Source organism: Echinops telfairi, unplaced genomic scaffold, assembly GCF_000313985.2.
Source record: "Echinops telfairi isolate 266 unplaced genomic scaffold, ASM31398v2 ScPeMD7_2291;HRSCAF=2852, whole genome shotgun sequence".
NCBI classification, from domain to species: domain Eukaryota; kingdom Metazoa; phylum Chordata; class Mammalia; order Afrosoricida; family Tenrecidae; genus Echinops; species Echinops telfairi.
This window is the reverse complement of record NW_022106189.1, coordinates 42,985,292-43,005,451: the sequence shown is the minus strand read 5'-3', so window position 1 is coordinate 43,005,451 and position 20,160 is coordinate 42,985,292. Positions and strand designations below refer to the sequence as shown.

The window sequence follows — 20,160 nt, the reverse complement described above, 5'->3', positions numbered from 1 at the left end:
CATGCTGTGGCCATCACTGAAACATTAAGAGACCATCATGGCTGGAATACTGCCCACTCCCCGCAGAGACACACAGAAGTCCTGGAACCTCCTATAGGGTCTTAGAGGATGTTTTTAGCTACACTGTCAAAGTCAGACCACAGTCGGGTGGGGTCCTTGTAAAAGAAGAGAGGAGACACCAAGGGGAAGGATGGCCAAGTGACTCTGTACCTCTACGCTGAGCGTCAGCCCTGAGCCTCTGGCCTGGGAAGCTGGGAGGGACGTGGGTCTTCCCCCAGCAGGACGGGAGACCTGCTAATGCCACCAGTTTGCACATCTAGTCTCCCAAACTGTCAGAAAATCCTTTTCTGTGGTGTCAGGTCCCCCACCTTTGGAGGTGTTTTGTCACCGCAGTCCTGGGACCCTGGATCTTACAGATAGGGAGACCTGTACAGCCCAGGCCTGGTCGGCTCCACTCCACACTCCAAGGAGAGAGAGGGGCTCGGGCTCTGAGGATAAACTCCGGAGGGCAGCGACCCATTGGGGGTTGGAGGAAGCCTGCCAGCAGAGACAGCAGTGGCTGGGGGAGTTCTGCCCCTAAGTTTTTCTTCATCTCGTGCCAGGAATATTGCGGAATGCCAACGCTCACTTTGGTAATCATGCCCACTAAGCTCTTCGGGACCTCTGACGTTCCTGCGTCAGCATGGGGAAATCCGCGGTGGCAAACGGCTGAGTGTCCCATCCCACGGTGAGTGTTCTCAGGCTGGCTGCCGCCCATGGGCACAGGCCACACCTGCTTTCCCTGAAGCACCCAATTTTAAGAACGAATCCTTCAGACACTCAGAAACCCGAACTTTTCTGCCGTTAGCTGGACGCCAAGCACAGTACACACAGCTTGAGGCGTCCACCTCTGGGCCAGTTCCACCTCCTCTCTGCCCACCAGGGGGGCTGCACCGGCCAGGGGTTAGAAGTCAAGAACCAGAATCAGGGTCTCTTCCTAACAGTAGGCCAGATGGTTCCCCCAAAGAGAAGGTCCCCCTCACCCTCCTCCTCCTCCCCAGGCTCTATCCCAGACACACAGGGGAGCTGTGGGGCTGGCGGGGAGGGGCACTGCAGAGCAGGGGTGGCAAAGAGCGACAGTGGCAGGCTGCCCCCCGAGGAATTCATTGCCACCTCGGCCCCCGTCTGCACTGAAGCTACAGCAGAGAGGGTCTACATAGAAGCTGCTTGGCCCAAAGGTGGTTTGCGAAACTTCAGAACTCTGGCTGCTGCCCTGCTTCGAAGGAACCCCCCTAACCTCTCCCCCTGAAACTCAGGACCCACCTGCCCCATCACTACTTCCTCTGCCTCCCTGCAAAATCATACTTTTGGGGCAACTTTGCCAAAACACCTCATGGACCTGGTATATAGAGGGCAGGGCCCAGGGCGTGGGACCCATGTTAATATACCACCCACCCCCCTCTGTCCCCACAGCCATAGGGTCTACTGCGACACATATGGCCCCTGTAGGGTGAACTAGAACTGCCCCCTGTGCGGTTCCCACGCTGTGAATCCTTATGGAAGCACACAGCCTCCTCTTTCTCCCTCGGGGCGGCTGGTGGACTCAAACCACCGACCTTTGTTTAGCAGCCTGACTAGGGTTAACAAATACCAGGGTTAGAAATCGTGTGGCCGGAGCAAGGGAAGAGAGGGGGTGGCCGGCACCGTACCGTGGAAGGGTTAATCTCGCTGGGATCCACGTACATCCTGCTGACGTCATAGAGGGAGTTTATATCTCTTTCCTGGAGAAACAAAAATAAGAGCAAAGGAGAAGACATGGATCCATCTTTCCTCCTAGCCTGCAGCTCTAGGCTTCCTGGCATGAGCTTGCCCCTGAGGCCCTGTCCTCCTTACACTGCTCCGGGACTACGTTCAGCTACTAACCTGCACGTTGGAGGTTCAAACCCACTGGGCGGTGCTGTAGAAGTGAGCACCTGGTGAACTGCTTCTGTGAGGACCCCATTAAACACACCTTTTTGTGTTGGGGTTTTTGTACCAGCAAGGCACCCAGAGGACTATGTAGGCACTGCTTAGCCTGTCACCTCGCCGCTTGACTGGAGGGCCACTGAGATAGAAATGACTCTCTGAGGGTGGCCCCTTTCTCTCTGTGCATTCTCCTTCCTGCTGGAAAGCCACGCTGGACCTTCAAGCCTGAGACACAGCCAGCACCGTGGGATCCACAAGACTTTGTGTTCACCAGCCCGTGAGCTCCCTGTCTTCCGCATCATTGCCTGTGGCTGCGTGAGTCTCAGGAGGGATTTATGGACTAGTAGCGGATTTATGGACTTGATCTGGACTAGGCAGGGATGTTTCCTTGATATCCAAATTCTCCTTGATAGAAAGCTCTTTCTTACGTATATATGAGTGCCTCTGGATTTGTTTCTCTGGTCTACCCGGCCTAGCACACCTGTGGAGCAGTTGTCCTGGGCACACATGGGGCAGCTGTGCACAGGGATCAACTGGACAACAGTAGGTATGGTTCAGCCTTTGCTGGCGGAGTGGAGACAGCATAGGGGTTACTTCAGGGCCCAGGCGAGAAGGGGAAGCTAAAAAGTTCTCCAAATCATGGAAGCTTTGGCTCAAGCGATCAAGGCCCCTCTCCTGGCTTGCTCTGTGCTCTGCTGTAGACACACTGAGGGTCCTGGAACCAGCACAGGCCAGAGAGCCCACCCCGTGTCCAGAAACACCACAGTGGTGCCTTGAGGTGGCCACGGGGACAGTGTTTACACCACTGGAAGCAGCCAAGGTTACAGAACAGGCAACCTTCCCCAGTGACCCGATGGCTATGACCCAGCTCCATCCTCGTCCAGCTCCCTGGGAGCCTCCCTGGGCTCTGGCCACCCCGCCTATGTCCCCCACCTGCAGGTCTGTGTCCCTTGGCTGCCACCATCTGAGCACTTGCCGTCTCCTGAACCCTTCCCTGAGCCCACAAGACTCCATGAATCCAAGTGCCAGGGGCGCTTTAGGGTTCAGAGGCAATGACTGTGTCTTACCACAGCCTCCCAGGCCCCTCAACCAGCTCCCTGGGGACCCCTTCTTCCCTCAGTTCTCCCTGCTCCAGCCCCCCACCCCGTCACAGGCTTCCTCGCCAGTCTGGGCCTCAGGCCCTCTGGACTCGCTGCTGCTTCTCTGTACAGAGCAGCCTGCTCACCACCTCCCCTGCCGCCAGCTCTAAAGATCTCCTCTGTCTCCACCCATCTCAGAGTGCGCGGCTCTGTGGTTGTGTGTGAACTGAGGGGACCCAGGGGGATGAGGCTAGCGGCTCCCACGCCCCAAGGGCGCCCCCACCTACCATGTTGTATCGCTCCAGCAGCTCGGGTGTCACGGGGTAGCGCAGCCTCATCTTTCGGTACAGCGCGTGCTTCTCGTAGTAGCTGACCAGCTCCACCAGGCTCTCGAAGTAGGCCGAGGTCCCCAGCACAAAGTGCCGGCCGTCCCGCGTGACCCGGCAGTGCTTCACCTTCCCCCGGGCCCTGGATGGGGGACCCCAAGCCAGAAGTCACCCCGCCACCCCTGCCGGCGGTCAGGTTAGCCAGTATGTTAGAAGCCGAGTGCCAGCCCTTTCTTGTGAGGTGCCTCTGGGGGGATGTGAGCCTCCAGCCCCTTGGTGAGCAGACCAGAGTGCTCACAGCGGGCACCACCCAGGGACAGCAAGAGAACCCCAATAGGTGGCACCTTTACGGAAGAGTCCTCAAGAGGTTCGAAGGGGAGCCTCAAAACACTGAGGAAATTCAGTTCTCTTTCTAAGACGCCGAGGCACCCTGGTGGCAGAGTGGCTATGTCTAAGACTGCTAACCACAAGGTCAGCAGTTCAAAACTACCAGCCACTGTGCAGGAGAAAGAGGGGGCTTTCTGGTCCCGTAAACAGGAGCCCTGGTGGGGCAGTGGTTACACGCTGGGCTGCGAACCACGCGGTCAGCAGTTTGAAATCACCAGCAGCTCCTGGGCAGAAAGACTGGGCTTTCTACTCCCATCAGCAGTTGCAGCCTCTGAAACCCCCAGGGCTGCTTCGGGCCCCCACGGACTCCATGGCAGAGTTTGAGCTTTTTCCCATTTTCCCCCAGACTTCCTGAGTGACCCTGTGACTAGCGGATTTGGCTCTAGGGACACACACACACTAGATCTGAGATTTGGGGGTCCAAACCGGCTTGTTGGCTGGTTTTATTGGTAAAGCTTTATTGGCACACAGCCCTGTTCATATGTAGTCGCAGCAGGGACCTGGCCGTCCGCCGGGCCTCAGACAGTCTCTCCTCCAGGGCCGTATGGAATGGAGGCTGGATTCTGGCCGGCAGCACCTCAAAAGTCAGTGTCCACATCTTGGACACTGAGAGCTCCTCTCCAAGGAAAAGGATTTTTAAAGGGAATGTGTTTCAAGAGGGAAGCAGCGCTTTTGTTTCTTCATGGAAACAAGAGGCCGAGAAGAAGAAAAGAGCAGGAGAACGATGGAAACAGGAGCAGGCTTCTCCAGTCTCCTGAAGTGAGCTCTGGCCCACTGGTACAGCTGGGGAGCCTCGTCATGAACCCCAAAGAGCCCCACATCTGGGCAGACGGCTGAGCTGCTTCCACGTGCGTTGTCTCCTTGTGTTGCTTAAACAACAGCGCAGCAGACACACCACCACCTCCCGTGAAAGCCTTCCCTTCACGGACTCGTGTGACAAGAAACGCTAGCAGACCTCTCCGCCGGGCCCTCTTTGCAGTGGTCTTCATTCGTTTGGAGTTTTATTTTAAAAGCACAGATGAGGAAGGCCGCAGGGTGGGGGACAGAGCATGCTGGGGTTGAAACTGGCATGCCAGGCTGTTTGTGGTTTTAAAAACACACACAAAAAAACAGAGCAAAATGCCCATGCACGGGAGGGGCTCTCGATTTCCCATCAGAAAACGCTTCCAAACAGATTGGAGAACGTCTGTGTGTACACACGTGCATGTACATGCATATGTTAATGTGTATATACACTGTGCACGCCTACACCCTAAGAAACTCTCCCTCACCAGCCCAAGGACTAACGTAAGGACCAAACGACATTGAAACTTCTGTCCTGTCTTAAAATTTTTCTTAAGAAAAAACTTTAATAAGTCATTGTACTGGGGGCTCTTACAGCTATTATCATAATCCACACATGCATTGTGTCAAACATATTTGTACAAGTGTTGCCATCATCCTTTTAAAAACGTTTTCTTTCTACTCGAACCCTTGGTCATTTTTCCCCTCCCTCCCTCACCCAGCCACCCTCATGGTCTTAGCCTTTTTCCAAGGAGCTTTCTCTGGGAGGTGTGTACAGCCCCACCCTGCTCCCCTGGCCCATGTGCCCTACCCCTGCCCCGAGTGTCCTCTGGCGTGGGTGTGCCGCGTCTGCTCCCCTTACCTGAAGGTGATGGCATAGGAGTCGGCCCCTTCTCGCTTCCGGACGAGGAAGGCCCCGTCCCGGGGGACCCTCATCAGCATGTCCTCTGCTTCCCCACGGCTCAACCCATCGTAGTACCACCTACGCAGAAGGGCGTGACCAGGGGAGAGAAAGCAAGGCTGCAGGGGACCGGCCAGGTGAGAGATGGAGGCGTAGGGAGGGGCCAGGTGAGAGAGAAGCAATCTGCTGGGGACACAGCCGGGGAGACAGCAGCTACAGAGGGGCATGGGCATCACAGAGCAGGCTGCCCACTCTCTTGGCCAAAAACAATTTTTGAAGTGCACGTGACCACACACGTGGGGGGGGGGGGGGACTTTGGTGCCAGGGCCAGCGTGGGCCCCGGAGAATGAATTCACATGCGTGCACCAGGACCACGCACAAGCAGCGGGTGGGCTTTGGGGCTACATCTAAGGACCTAGAACAGGAGTGATGGGCGCCCGTGCCACAGTGAGCGTTAACAACCATCACAGAGTGGTACGGGGAAGAGCGTCCCAGTGGAAACGCTCTACTTCGAGTATACGGATTGCTTCCTTCCCCCCCTCCCCCCCACCCCAAAAGGCCACTGGGCCTGGAAACGCAGACTGGGAAAGGGAGAGCAGACAGAAAACCGTTCCAAGAACAGTGTGGTAGTTACATAATCTGCTGTCAATTTGAGACTTGACTGAAGGGGTGGAGGTTAGCCTGTCAATCAGGTGGCAGCTCATTTGGAGGCGCTAAGGAGATAAATAGCTCACTGGAGGTGGGACACAGGCTTACTCCCTGTGAGACATTCCTGACGAGCCACATGGAGCTCTGCTGATGGCAGCCTGGGCCCTGGGACCTGGAGGAGCCACGTGGAGACCCACACCAGGTGATTACACCGCCACTGGATCCACAAGACCTTCCACCCACTGGCCTGTGATCTTTCTGCATTCGGCATCAATGCATGTGTTTCGTGAGTCTGAAGAGGACTTTATAGATTGGTATCAGATATATGGGCTAATATTGGACTTATGGACTTGATGCGGACTAGGCTGGGATGTGTTCTCAATATTCAACTGCTCTTGTATATAAAGCTATTTCTTATACTCATACGAGTCTCTCTGAAGTTGTTTCTCTAGTCTACCTGGACTAACGCAAACGATATTCGTTCTGGTCCCTGCACAGAAACGGAGGTGTGGCATTACAAAAACGGATCTCTGGTTTCTTTTCAGGTCTAGCAGGCAGGGTCTCTGATAAGCAGAAAGGTGTGTATGTGTGTCACACACACACACACACACACACACACACTCACACACTCACTCGCATTGGGATTAGAGAGAGGAGCGAGGGACAGGAGCACGGAGCGGAGCAGGCAGGGGCGATGGCTAGCAGGGGCCCCTTGGGGGTGGTTGCAGACCCCAGTGGCCCCAGCCTGGTCTCACTCACGGTTTTGATTCATGCGGGTTGGGGTTGGGCACTGGGTCTGTGAGCCGCAGCTCGAACTCCGCGCAGCGCAGGTGGCTCTCGCGGTAGTGCTGCACCAGGGCGTAGATGCTGGTGAACATGAGGTTGTCCGTCAGGTAGTACTTCATGGTCCCGCCCTCCATGGTGGAGCGGATGCGGCAGTGCTGGACCCGGCCTGACCGCCTGTGGGACAGGGGCACAGTCACCACGGCTGCTGGAAGCGGGGCCAGGGTGGGTGCAGAGCCACAGCAGGGCCCGCAGGGGGTGTCACACAAGCCACCCCTCTGCCCTCAGAACAGGCTTTCCAATCGGCTGTGCTCTGCACCCCACATCCTACCCCAGCTAGATTCCAGAACATTCCACATCAGTCTAGATCTGTGGTCCTCAACCTGTGGCCTGCGACCCCCTTTGGGGGTCCAACGACCCTTTCACAGGGGTCGCCCGATTCATAACAGCAGCAAAATGACAGTGATGAAGTAGCGATGAAAGTAATTTTATGGTTGGGGGGGGTCACCACAACATGAGGAACTGTCTTAAACGGTTGTGGCATTAGGAAAGTTGAGAACCACTGCTCTAGATTACAAAACATTCTACTTGCTCTAGATTTATTCTACCTTGGGCTAGATTCTAGAACATTCTACCGACTCTAGATTCCAGACATTTGAACCCACTCTAGATTCCAAATAAGTTTACCTGCTCTAGATTCTAGAACATTCTAAATCAGTCCAGATTTCAGAACATTCTGCTTACTCTATGTTCCATTCTACCTTGGTCTATATTCCAGACTATTCTACCTCAGTCTAGATTATAGCATGTTCAACCTGTTCTATGTAACAGAACATTCTAACCACTCTAGATTCCAGAACATTTTACCTCTGTCTAGATTACAGAACATTCTACCTGCTCTGTGTTCCAGACCATTCTAACACACTCTAGATTCTAGGCTATTTTATCTGAGTCCAGATTCCAGACCATTCTAACCTAATCTAAATTCCTGATCCTCTACCTCTGTCTAGATCCCAGATCATTCTAATCCACTCTAGAATCCAAATCATCCTACCTACCCTAGATCCTAGATCATTCTAATCTACTCTAGATCCCACAACCTTCTCCCCATTCACTCTTTCCTCGTTTACCCATATAACTCCTCCCTGAGACCCAGACAGTCCAAGTTCAGATCCGACCCTGCCACTTACAAACTGGGTGACTGAACAAGTCGCCTTGCCTCTCTGAGCCTCAGTTTCCCCAGCCCTGAAACAAGGATCAGAATAGAGTCCACCTGGTGGAGTCATCCTGGAAATCCAATGAGGGAGCACTAGGGTGTGCCTGGCATGCTGCCCAGCACCGGGCAAATGTGACAAAGGCGTGAGTTCCCACTCTGCTATTATGGACCATTACCCCGCAGGCCCCACCTCATCCACTGCTTCCTCCAGGAAGTCTTCCCTGACCCCACCCGCCACCCTGGTCTCAAAAATCCACAGGTGAACCCTGTCTTCTCTGCACTTGTCCCTACTCTGACGGGACGCCCTTTGCAATATCACCTGTAACGTTACCACCTCCCCAAGGGCAGGTTGGTCTGTCTATCCATCGTACTAAGCAGGACACAAGACCCCTAGGGTCACGATGATTGAGGGCTTTCTGCTAACTGAAAGGCCGGTCACTCAAACCCACCAGCCGCTCTGTGGGAGAAGAGATCTGGTCATTGACTGGGAACCCCATGGGGCTGTTCTGCTCAGGCAGATAGAGCACTCGGGGGCTGACACCCACCTGGTGGCACCTAGACAGCACTAGCACCAAGCGAGGGTCTCTTACTAGTGGACGCCCACGCAAATGATGCACTAGCAAGCCACTCTGCTACCATTTCTCACACCGTCCTCCTGGCCACTCTCTGGCCGAGAAGACACAGGCTGAGTGTGTTAGCCTCAATCGCACGGGCCCTGCGGGCAGGGCTGCGATTCTGAGCAGATGAGACCCCACGGGACAAGTGTCCTCCGTGGTCATCACTCTGTGTGTGTTATCCTCTCGGGGACCGCACTGAAACATTCTTCATCGCTGCCTTTTGCGGAGCCCCTGAACCCTAGCACCCCCGGGATGAGCGCGGGGCTGGGGTGGCCCGGGGAGGACGCACCAGAAGGAGAGGGTGTAGTCGTTGGGGTAGGTCTCGCTCTCGCGCACCAAGAAGGTCCCATCCTTGGCCCCGGACTCGGCACAGTACTCCTGCAGCAGCTTCTCGGCGCTGGTGCGCTTCTCCACCTTCTTGTGGAACCACTTCTCCCCGAAGTGCAGCTCCGTGGGGGGCGTGTCCTGGGCACAGTGGGGGGTGGGGGACATGGATGCACAGGAAGCCAACATTGACAAGCAGGCTAAGTCAGCACCCTGCTGACTGGGACTGGGCAGAGCAGAGCCCAGTCCTGCCTGGCCCTCCCCTCAGAGGCCTGGGAAGACCACTGCTGGAGACCACTCTGCCCTCCCCCTACCAGAGAGACCCCGCTTATGGTGGCTTCTGCAGTCCCGGGACATGACAGTAAGGGCTCCCTCGACTTGATGCCAAGTTGGAAAGCCATGGTGTCTTGGTGGCTCCGCTCAAGAGAGAATTCCAAGAATGGCCCACAGTGGAGGGAAGAGGGCCAGAAAACCCGGGACCAGGCTGTCGCTGGAGAGAGCATCCCAATGTCCCCATTGGCCTCAGGGAGCACAGGCCACCACCCTATTGGTTAAACATGCAGGCAGACAGCCACTCACAGTAGAGCTATGCAGGCCTTGGTACCCAACCAGGTAGCTAGCTCCTTAGCATTAAGGAACTCCGCTTGAGGCCGTCAGGGGACCAGCATAGGTGATGGGCCCAGGAGCAGCCCAGTTCTGGAGGTCATGGTAGCTGGGGGTCCACCTACCTGGGGCAGCTCCTCTTCCACCACCTGTTCAATGTCGTCACTGAAGGACAGCTTGGCGTCGGCAATGGCACAGTAGTGCCGGGTCCACTTCTACAAGTGAGAACAGTGTTGGCCTCCAGAGAGACATCAGTCTCCACCCACCTACCCAGGGCTGCTCCCCTGCCCTGTCTGGGTCCCCAGCATTCAGCATTCAATTCCCGTTTCCGGACCTCAGGGATCAAATCACTGATGTAAGTGGACAGCTTTTAAACTGAATATGAAAGGAGTCCTGGCTGCCCAGTGGTTACATGTTGGGCTGCTAACTGCAAGGTCAGCGGTTAGAAACCACCAGCCGCTCCTCGGGAAACAGCTGAGGCTCTGTACTCCCGTTGAGACTCACAGCCCCGGAAACCCGCAGGGGCGAGTTCTGCTCTGTCCCATAGGGCGGCCATGAGCCAGAATCAACTCGGCGACAGTGAGTGTGAGTGCGTGCGTGTTATCTTTGCCAGCCTCTTGAGAATTCACTGGTATCGCATTGTGGTTCAGAAGCCCTGGTGGCAGAGCAGCTACACACTGGACCGCGAGCTGGAAGACTAGCAGTTGCAAACCACCAGCCGCTCCTTAGAAGCTGAGGTTTTCCACGGGAGAGATGTGAGAGCCGTGGATGTGATTCCAAAGGCTTTCTTTGAGCACAGTCACACTGGGATCGTCATCGGGACAGACCTGACTTCCGTGCCCTTCTATGTGAGCTGCCTCAGACGTGGAACTCTTGACCTTAAGACTGCCTTTGGAGATGTTAAACTGAGAATTCTGTTAACTTACATTTTATGGGTTGGTGCATTATACTGACTGCAAGAAACAGTTGACTTTCAGCACAGTGCAAAGTTCTTTAAAATGCCTACCTCTTTTTTTTTCTAATCCTGTTTTGTTTTGTATTTTAAATGTAGTTTTCTCATTTAGTAAAAGTTGTCTAGATATGACAAAATGCCAATTTATAAACTATCAAGGGCTCATGAGGGAGGGGGGAGCGGGGAGGGAGGGGAAAAATGAGGACCTAATGTCGGGGGTTTAAGTGGAGAGAAAATGTTTTGAGAATTATGTACAAATGCGCTTCACACAATTGATGTGTGTATGGATTGCGGTAACAGTTGTATGAGCCCCTAATAAAATGTTTTAAAAAAAAAAGGTGTCTAATTGGGGGGAAAATAACAAAACAAAAAAAACGTGCACAGAGGCAGTTCTACCCTGTCCTATAGGGGCGCTGTGGGTCCACATCGACTCAATGGCCCTGAGACCGAGTTCTCTTTCACGGAATGTGAATTATTTTAAGAAGCGTCAAGAAGACACAAACAATCGTGTTTCATGAAGAAGAGGGCGGAGCCTGGGGAGCCACCCCAGGCCTCAGAGGCACAGGGAGGCCGCCCACCTGGTCAATGGAGTCCCACATGGACAGCTCGCCCTGCTGCTTGTGCTCGTCCTTCTTGTCCTCCATGTTGATGTCCACGTCCCCGCGGGGGCCCAGCTTCTTATGCTGAGGGGGCAACACACAAAGCTCGACCCCTCCAGACCCAGGTGTGGGACCGACCCACCAGCCAGCCCTCACCCGCACCGCCCACCGTCTCATCCCTGTCCCTCACTGCATCCAGGTCTGTGGTCAGCGCCGAGCATCCCTGCACGCTGCCCCCAGGCAGAGCCACATCCCCACCAGCCTGCCTGCGAGACCCTACGCCCCCCCACACATACACACGCCTCCACCAGGAGATCCAGCGCCCCTTCACCGTCCATCTCCCTGCTAGAACACAAGCCCACGGCCCTGCAGGGCACCAAGGAAGCTGGGGGGCAGGACCCACCCCGGAAAACAACCTAGTTCCACACGAGTCCCTGCTGACAGGGGCACATCGCAGGCAAGCCAGGAAAATGGGACTCGGGCGGTTTCCTTGGCAGGGACAATGGTATTTCAGCATATATCGCGCCTGCGTAAATAAACGTGCCAGGCACAGAACTCCAGAGAGACGCGTTGGACACAAATGAATGAGGGAGCCACGCAGTTAACGTGCGCATTACAACATGTGCATTCTCTGCATTAAAATATCATAACTGAGTGACCTTGCCCAAGTCCTTCAACCTCTAAGCCTCTGTGTCCTCATCTGTAATGGGAAGAGGGGAGGGAGAGCCGCAAGATGAGAGACCGGGTGGCCCATCCTGCAGGGGCGCTGTGCTGAGACTGGAGAAGAGAGTGCTTGTGAACCAGCCTCTCCTGACACACAGCAGTCTGCCCGTGCCGGAACAGTGAGGGACGAGCCCTCGCGGGCCCCACGTGCGGGGGTGGGGGAGATGATGACTGCCTTCCTCAATTCAGACCCCACAGCAAGAGCCAGGGAATCTGGGGGCCACTCGGAGTATGAGTCAGGGGAGGTGCGGAGCTAAGAGCCTCGCTCACTGCTGCCTGTGCCCAGCTGCCAGCAGCTAGATGCTGCCTGGGGAAACTCAGGGGCAGTGTCCAGCCACGCAGGGCCTTCACAAGTCCCTGGGGATTGTAAGTAGCTAGTGTGCTCGGCTGCTAGCCCGCAGTGGGCAGTTCCAGCCCACCCTGTGGCTCCTCAGGATAAAGGGCTGGCAACAGACTTGGGAAAAACCAGCCACTGTAAGTCCTTTCGGACACAGCTCTGTCCCGACACCACGAGCTGCCTCGGGGATGACCGGTCTGGCCACCTGGGTGGCAAACGGTAAAGCATTTGGCCATGGACTGAAACCTTGATGAGTTGAGTCTGCTCAGAGATGTCTTGGAAGATAGGCCTAGTATCTGCTTCTGAACAATCATAGCCATTGATCAGAGTCACTGTTCATTGATCACAGCCATTGATCATTGATTACAACCATTGATCATAGCCATTAACTGATCACAGTTATTGCTCATTGATCACTGATCGCAGCCATTGATCACAGCTATGGATCATTGATCACAGCCATTGATCACGGCCATTAAAACCTTGTGGTTTCCCACCAGGCACAGAGGGGCCACTCTGAGTCAGGGTGCACTCGATGTCACCTGGATTGCAGTTTGACTTTGCCTTCAGTTTCTTCATTTCCTGGTAACACAAGCCCCCCAGCTGTCTCTTCTTGTGGCATCCCTGGCTCCCAGGGCACAGCTGACCACCACCCTCTCCCCAGAGTACTGGGCACACCCAGCCACAGCACATGGTAATGGTCTCCAGGTCTTTTTCTCACGCTGAAGGGGGCCCGGGTTGGAAGTGGTGTCTGGGTCTCTGATCTCTGCAGCACTGGCCCAGTCTGGCTCTGAGCAGGCACGTGGGCGAGGTTCGCCCACAGCCAAACAAAGAGCACTAGCAGGCCAGTGCCCGGTGCACCCACGCTTCAGCCACATCCCACTCAGAGCCAGCTCGGAGGGGGCTTCTGTGCTGGTCCCCCGAGACCAGGGAGGATACAGAGGCCCCACGAGGTGGTGGGCCCTACCTGGAACAGAGGGTCCCCCCAAGACCCCATAGACCAGAGGGTGGCCACGCCGGGAGCTACCTTGATGATGATCTTCTCGCGCAGCTGGCTGGGGGAAGGCAGCTGGTCAGCGCTGGCCTCCGTGGGCTTCACAAGCAGCAGGCCGTCCAGCACCTCCGTGAAGACCTTGGCCATGTAGCGCTGCTGCTCCACCCCACAGTGCTGCTCGATGGACAGGATCACAGGGAAGCTGCGGTGGGCGGGCAAAGCGCCGGTCAGGAGGGCACTCCCTCTGCCACCAGGCCGTGACTCAGGCACCCCCTCTACTGCCCAGCACAGGGACACATCAGGGGCTGACTGACCCTGGGGCAGGGGGCAGGCATCGACCTGCAGCTTGGGAAGACCCTCTGCTTCTATGTGTGTTGCTTCAATAAGTCCTCCAATGGGAGAAAGGCTGAGTGTCCAGAGGTTCCTTGGAAGAAAAGCCTGCCAACCTACCTCCGAAACCTGACTCTGCAGAGACTGTGGGCCACCACTCTACCAACGCACGTGATGGCATGTGTGCGCACACTCCAACATGTGAGCTGAGAAAACGTGGGTCATTTCTGGCCATTGTAAGCAGTGTTTGATGAATGGTGCTATACACGTATCTGTCCATTTTCAATCCCTTTGGGAGCACACCTAGCCATGGAAGTACTTACTGATCGGCCCACGTTTCAGATGTGGAAACCAGGGCACAGAGCAGTGCCTGCCCCAAGCTGGGAACAGGCCTGGAACCCGAGTTCAGAGTGATCCTGAGCTCACTGACCCCCATCCACCTGAGGCTGCTCCACACTGCCAGGGAACAAGCAGCCCCGCTTCGCCTCCTCCACACAGCGGCAGAAAGCTCCTTGTCAATGACCAAGAACAGTCCTTGGGGAGTGTCGGGGGCTAGACCACAGGCCCTTGGCCTGTTGTTGCCAATAAAACTTTATTAGAATCCAGCATGGCCCAACGTCATCAGCATGGTCTGTGGTTACTTCCAGGTCCCTCGCAGATGGAGGAGTAGCAAACAAGACTACCTGGCCAGCAAAGCAGAAGTGTTCACTAGGTGGTCCTGTCAGCCTTGCTCTTGGACAGAGATCCGCCGGTGAGACAGAGAAGCCAGCCCGGAAAGCAGCCTCACCGAGGGCCCGTGTGCACCAACGCCTCAGTGTCTCCTCCTTGATCCAAGAGACGGCTGAGGGGTGACACTAGAGGGGTGACAGAGGAGGTTCAGCAGAAAGGGAGCAGAGGATGAGAAGAAGTCAGCCCATAAGTAGAACGGAGTGGTTCTGAGAAGGAGGTGGGCTTGTGGAGTGGGGGTGGAGTGGAGTGCCTCTGGACACTTAATATGGGGAGCTAGCTAGGTTTGCTCATCCACAGTGTAGGAACTGAGTGCCGATGGGTTGAGGGTTTCTGAAATGGGGTGAATCTGAACACTTTGAGGAGCTGGGTGCCTTGAGGTTGAAGTGCCTCTGGGTGCTTAATTTGGGAGGTCAAGCGGAATGCCTTTGGGTTGAGGCTCAAAGTGGAGTGAGATGCCCTTTGGCCAATAGCAACCCTAAATGCTTGATAACATGTCCTGACTAAGCAGTTTTATTTTGAGCATTTCCACCTAGATTTTTAGCCTAACCGCCCCCTAATAAATCCCATAATGTGAGCACTGCCCACACGCGGTGTGACCACCGCAGTGAATCACGAACCTAACTGAAATCCAGCGTTGGGAGAGACGCAGTCCTTGGTGTCAGAGTGGTTATTTATGGTGAGTTTATTTTTTAAGGGTGGGGGGAGACACCCCCCCTCGACTCTTAGATGGTTACTTTGTTACTATTCCCCGTTATAACTGAAAATAACGTAAGAAATGACAAGCTGCTTCTGGAGACGCCTGGGCAAAGCCAGGCTGCTTAGGGACTAGACATGATAGGGAGGCCAGCACCTACTGGGTTCACCTTGCCAGAGGCCCATGGCCATAGGCACATAACTGAAGGCAGTCAGGGATGGAGAAGATTCGGTCTGGGCATTAAAACGTTTGAGGGGCTCGTCTATTTGACACGACTATGGATATTGAAGATCTCTCCTACTTGGCACTATAAATAGCCCACAGGGGTGATGGAAATCAGCATGGTGATCATGATGACAAGAGCTTATAAGCCCATCTGCAGGCGACCATTGGTAGGATACGCTGAAAAGGGCATTAGAAATGGTCTGTTCCTTCCGGGCAAAGTCAAACCTATGCAAAAAATGCAGAACTGGGAGCTTGGGTGGAACCTGTGCTTCCCCTAGAAGTGCCGAGAGAAGAGCTTTCCATTTGAAGACCTGTTTGCGGGGAATTTTTGAATTTTGAGTAAGCAAGACGTCATTGGGTGACACGGATGGAGGAAACGTTCTGTGCCCATCAGAGAAAGTTCCCTTCTAGGACCGAGAGTTAAAGACAGCTAGTGAGCAGACAGTCTGGTAGGCTGGCAGGGCAACCACCTGGATCTACTTGCTGAGCAGCAGTGGGAGACATGCAGCCGTAAAGAGATGGCCGAGTTGGGACGCGTCCATTGGCACCGGCTGATGTGGTCCACAGAGACGGAGAGGAAAGGGCTGCGTGGAGTTTAAACAGGTGGTGGACACTGACCCTGTGAGCCTCGCCCTGAAGGGTTAGGGCTGATGAGAACGTGTGTGTGTACTCCAAAGGTTACAGCTGGTACCAACTGGCCTAGCACGGATGGCTAGGGCGGAGACGACCGGCATCCCAGGCGAATGAAAGAGGTCTGACACTGTGGGTCATGTGCTCTGGACTGGGCTGTGCTCATGGGTGCGGATGGCCACGTTCCGACCGAGACAGGGTTCTTCACAACACGAGACACTGATGTCGCCTTAGAATTCTGGGTTATAGGGTTTGGGCCCTTTGGAAATGGGCTATCTAAAATGAGAAATGCATGCAGCAGCTGGCTGACAAGCTCTTATGGGTGTGGTCACAGTAAAATGATTACAAGGGACAATGGTGAGAAGAGCCAGGGGGTGGCCTGCAGGGCATCTAAGGACTGAACCCCGACCCTGCTCAAGATGAAGCTTGGCCTCGTGTGCGTGCGTGTCCACGAAAGACAACGTGGGGGAGTGAGCATGTGTGCCCACGGGATGCGTCTGTGGGAGGGTGTGCAGGGGAGAAAGAGTGAGCACTGTGTGTGCATGGGGAAGGGGACGAGGACATCTATGTGACAGTGTATCTGTGTGAGACTGTGTGCAGGCTTGGGTCTCCCCCCACTTGGATGTGCAGAAGGGACCCTGGCTTTCATAGAACGGTTCACTTTCCGTCAGATGTGTTGAGCCCCATTTCTGGTACCTAGAGACCCCTCGCGGCCCCTCCCTTCGAGGCAAACCGTCTGGAGAGCCAGCAGCCAACTGACCTTGAGGTGACAAAGGCGTGGTCTTTGATGGCCTGCACCACGTCGTCAAACTTGATCTTGGTGGTCCGCGTCCAGCCGTGGTAAATGACGGGCTTCCCGTCTGGCCCGTCCCAGCAGTCCACTAAGGGGCAGAAGCAGATCCTCGCCACTGTGTCCGCCCCTCCACCCACACCCGTGCAAGGACCCCAGTCCCACAGCCAGCTCCGTTACTCCAATAACCCCACTGCAGGCCCAGACGTGAGGACACGCCCGTGCCTGTGGGCTCGTGGGGAGAGGGTTAGCTACAACACTCCGTGCGACTCGCCTAAGCGGCTCTTGTTCCAGACCCAGCGTCAGGCATTTTGTGTCCTGGCGTCACCTGTTTAGTGCATGGCTGACGGTTTCCGCTGGTGGAAGTAACAATAAAGTTACGAAGAATTCCTTTCTAAAGGTTCTTGAGAAAAGTCACTCAGATGTTACACATTGCCACAGGCTCTGCCAACCACCGCCAGCCGTCAAAATCTATCTCCCCCCTACGCACACACACAGGAAGAAACAGAAGAACAGTCTATACAAATGACTGCTACTGAAGCTTGATACCATGAAAGACACGGCGGGTGACCTTGGGGCCTCTGTCAGAGGTCAGCTGCTCTGGGCCGTAGGTGTTGCTGAAGGGGAGGCTGAGAAGCTTAAGCACGGAAGAACAGGCCAAAGGAAGCAGGCCTCCAGGGTCTGGCGCAGCCACACCAGTGGGTCCTAATGGTTTCTTTCCTAGTTTCTCAAAACTCCACATTTGGTGGGATCGAGTCAATTCCAACTCAGAGTAACCCCACTGGACAGTTGAGCTGCCTCTGTGGGTTTCCAAGCCTCTCAATCTATAGAGGAGAAGCCTCATCTTCCTCCCACAGAGCGACTGATGGGTGTGAACTGCTAACCTTGGGGCTAGTGGCCGATGTGTAGATGACGATACCACCAGGGCTGCTAGTTGTTGAGAGACCCCTCCAAGAGAGGTGATACCTGGTACCTGTGCCCACTCCAGCAACAACTATTAACCCGGCTGCCTCCTAAAAGCCCAGAGGTGGAGGGCAGAGGTTAACGAAGCCATCTCTGTACCCAGACAGTCAGGACACATTCTAAAGACCAGGGCCAATGCCCGCCAGCATAGGGTTCACACCAAAGGGACACAGCTCCAATCCAGCCAGCCAACGCCGCACCTCCACGAGGAATACGGCGGGGAATCCATCCCTCATCAGATGCGACAGGAACCTGGTTCTGCCTGAGCCTGCCCCACTGGGCTCAAGACATACAGCCTCGAGCAAGTCTCAGGCCAGTCTGGATGTGCCACACACCTCTCCTCTCTCCACCCAGGCCAGCCCTACTGTCGAGACCCGATGGGACGGAGCAGAACAGGTCCCTAGGGTCTCCACGGCTGTCATCTTTAAGGAAGCAGACAGCAGGGCTGGACTGCTGACCCTTCATGACCGCGGTAGCTATGTCATTTCATGTCAACTTGGAGATATGAAAAAAGGGGAGGGGTGGAGCTCGGCCTGTCAATCAAGTCACAGTCTGATGGTGCCTCCGTGTGGCTGTGGCCTTCTCCTAAGGAGGGTCCTGGGAACCTCCCCTTCTCTCTCTCTCTCTCTCTGCCTTCACCTTCCTGGTGGCGAACCACTCTGAGACTGGCCAGAGCCCTGGAGAGGTGCATGCTGGCCACAGGATCTGTGGGACTTTGCACCCACTGGCCTGTGACGTCCTGCATCACTGCGTGCTGGCTTCACGCGTCTGAAGAGGGACTTACAGACTAGTGTCAGACTATGGACTTGAGTTGGACCGGGCTAGGCTGTTTTCCTGATCTACACAGCTTCTTGATATCACGCGCTCCCTCACACATCTGAGCATCACTAAATTTGTTTCTCTACAACCCAGCCTGACGCAGTGACCATGCCCCCCCCCACACACACACAGGAGGACGAGCAACTCACACTCGATGCAGCGGCAGCCCATGCGCAAGCACCGGATGTATGCCTCTGGGGACGACTCACTGCGCAGCTGGTCACCTGTGAGGTACCTGAAGGACGGGAGGGGGGAGCTGAGTGAGGGCCAGCACCCAACACTGGGGCACCCTCGTAGACCTCTGCAGCCTGGGCCTGCTGCTCTTCTGGACAGCACTTGCAGGACGTCAGTGAGCCAGCACCACCTGGTCAACCGTGCAGGGGAGAGGCTGGGCTCCGGGCAGAGGCCCAGCGCGTTGCGTCGGGTGAGGGAGTTCACCGCCGGGTGGGAAGGCTGAAGGCACTAAGAGCAGCCGGAAAAAATGAGCCCAGCTGGGTAGAATCATGGCCAGAATGCCCCTTGGCAGCAAGCTGGCAAGAACCCCACCTAGTGCACTTCGGACATGCGATCAGGAGCTGGGTCCCTGGATGTCACGCTTGGCGAAGGAGGACACCAGAAATGAGGAGGACCCTTGACGAGATGGCTGGGTCACGGGGGCTCAAGTACAACCACGGGGAGGCAGGTACAGGACCGGGCAGAATTTGGTTTGGCTATACCAACGGGTGCTGTGGGTGGGAGCTGCCTCGATAGGACAATTGTCCACGGAGTCACAGGGGCCCCTGAAAGTCCTTACATCCGCCCACAAGCCCCTCGGCCTCCGTGTAGCTTGGTTTGGAAGGTGGGGGCCCCAGCTGGGCTCAGGAAAGTGGCTGGGCAGCTGTGGGTGGCCTGGAGCTGCACGGCGGGCCGTCCACCTGAACTGTCCTGGGAGCACCTTTCACACGGAAGGCGATTTCCGTGATCACAGGCCATACCTACTACAGACCACCAGGGGCCACCCAGGCCACCCTCGCTGTCATGTGTGCCCCTTCCGGGCACAGCACAGATCCTGCGTTTTATAATAACGTAAAGGGAGACGGTCTGTGGGCGCCATTTCCCAGCGGCCTGGGCTCACCATGGCTGTGCCCTTTCAGGCATTTTCGTGTCACCCGCTTAGCAGATGACGGCGGAACGTCACGCTTCAGTGTCCCCAGAAACCAGGATAATGTGCATGACTCTCCGTGCTTCCTCGCAGGCGGTCGAAGAGAGCCCGCAGGATCTGCACCTGCGGTTTCTATACTGCCCCCACCCCCCTTTCAAAAGGGTTTCTAGCCCCTTCATTGCCTTGTTACTATTCCAAGCCACCCAGCCCTCCGCCGACGGGAAGGCTTACGGGCAAGAGACACTAAACCTGGACCAGGAAACCATCCAGTCCCGCCCGGAAAGCTGGTGCCTTCTGCCAGCGCTTGCCGTTGGATGCCGAAGGCCTTCACTCCAAAGCCACCCTGTGGACAGCCCCCAGCCTTCCTCCTCTATCCTGGCGTGGCAGAGGATACCTGGCGGCCAGGTGAGCTCATCCTGTCCAAGAGGTCAATCTGACCATGAGCATCTCAGAAGGTGTAGATGCCCCTCAACCCCCCACCCCCGCAGCATTCCTGAGATGATCTAAGCTGATTCCGTCACAGGGCTGAGCAGAGCTAATTGCCTGTGGGTTTCCAAGACTTGTTAGGGGAAAGCCTGTTAGAAAGCCCTTGTGGCAGGTTGTATGTCCACTGACTGGGCCAT

The 20,160-nt window shown here is 55.6% G+C and overlaps 1 protein-coding gene across 1 annotated transcript in view; it reads right to left on the bottom strand.

Moving 5' to 3' along the window:
- PLCG2 (phospholipase C gamma 2) overlaps positions 1-20,160 on the bottom strand; it is a 126,284-nt gene that overhangs the window by 29,507 nt on the left and 76,617 nt on the right. The window contains exons 11-20 of the mRNA XM_004704774.2: positions 18,546-18,631; positions 16,585-16,705; positions 13,250-13,418; positions 11,142-11,246; positions 9,737-9,826; positions 8,974-9,149; positions 6,828-7,028; positions 5,382-5,501; positions 3,311-3,491; positions 1,689-1,760 (exon numbers count right to left, since the gene is read on the bottom strand). Coding sequence (XP_004704831.1) covers positions 1,689-1,760; positions 3,311-3,491; positions 5,382-5,501; positions 6,828-7,028; positions 8,974-9,149; positions 9,737-9,826; positions 11,142-11,246; positions 13,250-13,418; positions 16,585-16,705; positions 18,546-18,631 — 1,321 coding nt within the window. The remainder of the gene's footprint in view (positions 1-1,688; positions 1,761-3,310; positions 3,492-5,381; positions 5,502-6,827; positions 7,029-8,973; positions 9,150-9,736; positions 9,827-11,141; positions 11,247-13,249; positions 13,419-16,584; positions 16,706-18,545; positions 18,632-20,160) is intronic.